The sequence below is a fragment of the Verticillium dahliae genome, genomic scaffold, assembly GCF_000150675.1.
Source record: "Verticillium dahliae VdLs.17 supercont1.1 genomic scaffold, whole genome shotgun sequence".
Classification (NCBI taxonomy): Eukaryota; Fungi; Ascomycota; class Sordariomycetes; order Glomerellales; family Plectosphaerellaceae; genus Verticillium; species Verticillium dahliae.
In genome coordinates this window covers 135,253-140,086 of record NW_009276921.1, presented here as the reverse complement: position 1 = coordinate 140,086, position 4,834 = coordinate 135,253, and the positions used below count along the sequence as shown (strand labels likewise).

The following is a 4,834-nucleotide window of genomic DNA, read 5'->3' as shown; positions in this document are numbered from 1 at the left end:
GATTCCTCCGACCACGATCCCTATATTTGCCATGGTCTTGTTGCACCTGGTTAGGCACGCGGGACACTACAATACACGGTGGAAATTCTGTCCGAGCCGCTCCCTGCGCCAGCATCGTAAACGACTTCTCTCTTGCCACCCAGACGGCGCGTCTATCTTGCCAGCTGTTGATCTTTGGCCCTGGATCACAATGGGTAAAAGCAAGGGAAGCACGTACAAGTCCATTACTGATAAAGCGAAATGGAAAATCTTGTTCATGACTGACGCGAAACTTCTTTGAACACGGTCATGTCGGCTACCATTATTAGCTCCTTGCGATCGTGGCCCACAAATCCCCGGTACCTTGTCTCGTATCCCTAGCACCGCTTGGACCGACTGGTCCTGCTCATCACTCGAGTCGCGGCGCGAGATTGTCGAACCCAGTGTAAGATCAAATCAGATCCGTAGTACACGAGCACCCACTTTTTCATCTTTCAGGTCTCGGGACAGCACAGTCAGCCAGCCTCAACCTCGACGTTGGATCCGCGACTTTCAACCAGTCATTTCACCATGTCTGTGTTGTGTGCCGTCTTCGACGCCGCCTCATGACCTTGAACTCCCCACCATCGGGATGTTGATCTGGCAATGACGTCTCCCTCCTAAGCTTCTCATTACTGCCATTGGCAGATGGACGGACGACACGAAATGAGTTGGAGCGGCGCTCAATCTGCCGCCGCCTGTCGTTGGCGGCTGGCACGCATTCGCTCTGCTCTGCACAACTCGCTCGCTCTTCATTAGCCGCAGCTGCCATGCGGAAAAGAGCGGCTGTGACCGTAGCATCTTCGGAGAGAACAATTTGACACCTGCCAGGAATACGGCGTTGTGGTGCAACCACGCCGACCGACATCTACCAGGGCTGCCACCTGCCCAGGACAGATTGGGACGCTCATTTGGTTTCCACAGGAACCCCTGAACAAGACGGCTCACCAAATAGGACCAAAATTGGTGGACGAATGAATGGATGCAGCCTTTCCGACCAAAATGGTACGTCAAGACCAGGACGCTGCTCGATTGGGTGTCGTGGATGTCGATCGCCATGTAATCACTTGCTTGGTCGAGCATACTTTTTCCAGAACCTCTCACATTTCAATCAGGTGATAATGGCAAAAGGTATTTATTCGACGGTGTTATGGACCAGGTTTGTGCACACGAGGTATGGGCGAGGGATCCATCGGCGCATCTCTCTCGATCACGGGATGCGTGGAATGCGCCGTAGAGAACAGTCCGAGGAGCATCCACAACGAAGACACGCCGACCCCATGCGCGTGCGCCATCTGAATCAGGAGAACCTCGAGCCAGGAGCAGCAAATGATCTCCATGTCTGTTCTGGTCTGCTGCGGACGAAACAATCAACCCACTCTCACCGGATTTCACGCATCAATGGATCGAAGCCTAGCCTGGCTGGGGGGCTGGCTAGTCCGGGGGAGGGAGTTGATATCGAGACGACCTTCCTCAAACATGGCAATGTCTGTGGTGATCGCCATTTGGTTGGCAGACCTGTCGCTGAACCCAGGCCCCTCTTGACCATCTTGACTCTGAAGAGTCTCTCATGGTTCTATGGTAAACAGAGACCACATCATCTAGACGCTCGTCTCCGGTACAGGGAATGGAGCATGCCCATGGTGAATGCGATGGCAGACATGAAACGATCATCGACGATGGCGATCATGACGATGCTGCAACATATCCACTAGTTTGTCAGCCTTCCTTCGAGTGTGTCCACCTGAAAAAAATAAGCAGGGGCCAGTGCTCAGCTGGGAGATCACGGAGAGTATCCAGAGGACCAAAGGCACATTGGTGGCTTCACGTGATCTCCGACATATCCCGGCAGCACGGCCTCGCGAGATGCGAAGCGGGCGGAGACGGAAGAATGCAGACGGTAGCCGTACGGTACGGGCTTGGGATCATGTGCCATCGGTGAGAACAATTTCCCTGGCCGTCTGATCAGCAAAGCAGCTCGATGATCTCCGGCCGGCTAAAAACGCACAGATGCCTCGTCCGGCGCCCAGACAACGGAATGGCAGAGCAGGAGGAGGAACGTCTTGCAGAAATAGTGGGCTTCGGGGGGCTGATAAGATGACGAGAGAGGTCATGGGCGAACCGTGATGGTCGAGGCGATGCCAGCGCACCCCGTTCACATGCATGCAGAGTGGGAGAACAGCGGTCACGGCGGAAGGACGGCGCAGACGGCCGCCCGAAGCCGAGAGGCAAGGTGCAAGGCAAATCCAGGACTCAGTGCTCGGCATGCAGTGTACAGTACCTTATGCAGCGCAGACAGGCAGTGCATTTTTTGTTTGTTTGTTTGTCCTCTTGGGTACGGTAGGCAGGTACGCAAAGATGGGTGCTGGTTGTGTTACGAGAGGGAAACAGCGGCTGGACTGTCACAGCCCTCGACGCGGCGTGTTGCATGGGGAAGGGACAATCCCACGAACCACAAGAGCAGTTCCTGCATCGGGTGAGCTCGCAGGTCAGATGCATTCGCGCGCACACCTCACACGAGGAACGAAGACGAATTACATGTCAAAGGGAGCATGAGCGACCCGCAAGCATCCGAAAGATCCGCCCAGGCGTGCCGAGGAGAGCAGTAATTTACAGTACAGGACTGCAGTAGGGCATAAAGAACAGAACTGCCAGCATGACAGTGGAGGAGGGCGGCGGGTCTGGTGGGATGAGGGGGAGGGGTTCTCCCTCATTGTTGGGAACTGGGGGGGGGGGGGGGGGGGGGGGGGGGCGTAACAAAAGGCTAAACGAGGGGCAGAGCCTGGATCCTGGGACTACCATCCTCGGCCACGGCCTCACATCAAGGTCTCCTACTTCTCAAGGGGGGACAATAATTCAATAGGCTCATTGCTAGCTAGAAGGGATGTTTGTGAGCTGACTTTTGACCATGGCTTTGAGGGAGGAAGGAAGCAGTAGCGGAGGGAAAGAGCTGGGTTGGTTTTGCCCGGCTCAAGCGTCCAAACCCGAAAATGCCCCTCCTCGGCTCTGGCTCGCTCGCTCGCTCACTGCTGCATCGCGCGTCTGTCTACCTTCTGCCCTGCCCCTCACCTCACCTCACCTCACCAACGAAAACCGCGCTTGTCACGAGCGGACGACCCGGGACCCTGTTGTGTCCTGCACGCTACCCACTCCACATGGTATCGCGTTGCATAGGTTCCATGCTGCCCTTGGCCTTGCGTCTTCTCACCGCCCCTCTCATCATCTCTCGCTCGGCGCCGCGCGCGCCTTGCAGCGCATCCAACGGCCAGAGAACGACCATTCAGACGTCGGACGTGGCGTGCGCGATGTCCCGGGCAGTAAGTACCTGGGTAATGGGTAAGGGGGCAGCAATGCTGCCTAGCGCGGCTCGCCAGATAACAACATGGTATTTGAAGTCGCGCATCCCACCCCCTCTGGCCCGAAACCTTCCTTTCTCTCCCTTTTCTTACCAACACAACATCAGTCATCGTTGCCAGATCATTGCTCTCCAATTCACTTCCCGTCACCCCACCACCACCCATTAACCTCGCACTCAAACTGCCTGATCACGCTTTCGAGTCGTGATCACCCCGTCGTCAAGACGTTTTCCAATCTCCTCAACTCGTAAGCCAACCCGCCATGCAGTTAACCCCGCCGAGGGGTCACTGTCACAAGCGGGAAAAAAAATCAGGACAAACTGACACTTCTCTGCAGGACTCACCACCCGTTTGCAGGAGCCCGTTGCTCTGCCTCGCCCGGGGGATCAGCGGACTCGGCCAAAGAAATCTAAGGCCAGTAGCAGATCAAACAGCTACTCAATTCCACGAACCCATTCCCCACGCCAAGTCAAGCCATCCCAACCAAGTACACCATGGCTCCCCACGCTGAGGCTGATTCGGGCTCCCTGCACGGAGATGGACAATCCAACGGCCACCAGGCCGCTGTGGCTGCCACCGCCACTCGTGAGCTCTTCACTGTCAACTCGTCCAATGTGACGTACACGGACAACGAGATCCTGTCCAAGTACACCTATCGCACCACGGACGTCGCCAAGGACGAGAGCGGCAAGTTTGTCGTGACCCCCGTCGAGACCGTCTACGAATTCAAGACGGAGCGCAAGGTCCCCAAGACCGGCATGATGCTGGTCGGCCTCGGCGGCAACAACGGCACCACCGTGACGGCCGGCATCATTGCCAACCGCCGCGGCCTCACGTGGCAGACGCGGGAGGGTGTCCGGGCCGCCAACTACTACGGCTCCGTCATCATGAGCTCCACCATCAAGCTCGGCACCGACACCAAGACCAGGAAGGACGTCAACATTCCCTTCTCGGACATCCTGCCCATGGTCCACCCCAACGACCTCGTCATTGGCGGCTGGGACATTAGCGGCCTCAACCTGGCCGAAGCCATGGACCGCGCCCAGGTGCTCGAGCCTACGCTCAAGCAGCAGGTGGCCAAGGAGATGGCCCAGATTGTGCCTCTGCCTTCCATCTACTACCCGGACTTCATCGCCGCCAACCAGGAGGACCGCGCCGACAATGTGCTGCCGGGCACCAAGGCCTGCAACGAGCACGTCGAGCAGATCCGCAAGGACATCCGCGACTTCAAGGAGAAGAACGGCCTCGACAAGGTCATTGTCCAGTGGACGGCCAACACGGAGCGCTACGCGGAGCTCATCGCCGGCGTCAACGACACGGCCGACAACCTCCTCAAGGCCATCGAGCAGGGCCACGAGGAGGTGTCGCCGTCGACCGTCTTCTCGGTGGCGGTGCACGCTCGAGGGCGTGCCCTTCATCAACGGATCGCCGCAGAACTACTTTTGTGCCGGCGCCATTGA

At 57.4% G+C, this 4,834-nt stretch overlaps 1 protein-coding gene across 1 annotated transcript in view; it reads left to right on the top strand.

The window, feature by feature from the left end:
- Positions 1-3,468: 3,468 nt before the first annotated feature.
- Positions 3,469-4,834, top strand: part of VDAG_00041 (inositol-3-phosphate synthase) — a gene marked incomplete at its 3' end in the record, with an annotated part of 2,093 nt that continues 727 nt past the window's right edge. The window contains exons 1-2 of the mRNA XM_009651418.1: positions 3,469-3,621; positions 3,712-4,765. Of these exons, the coding sequence (XP_009649713.1) occupies positions 3,869-4,765 (897 nt within the window). The 5' untranslated portion in view covers positions 3,469-3,621; positions 3,712-3,868. The remainder of the gene's footprint in view (positions 3,622-3,711; positions 4,766-4,834) is intronic.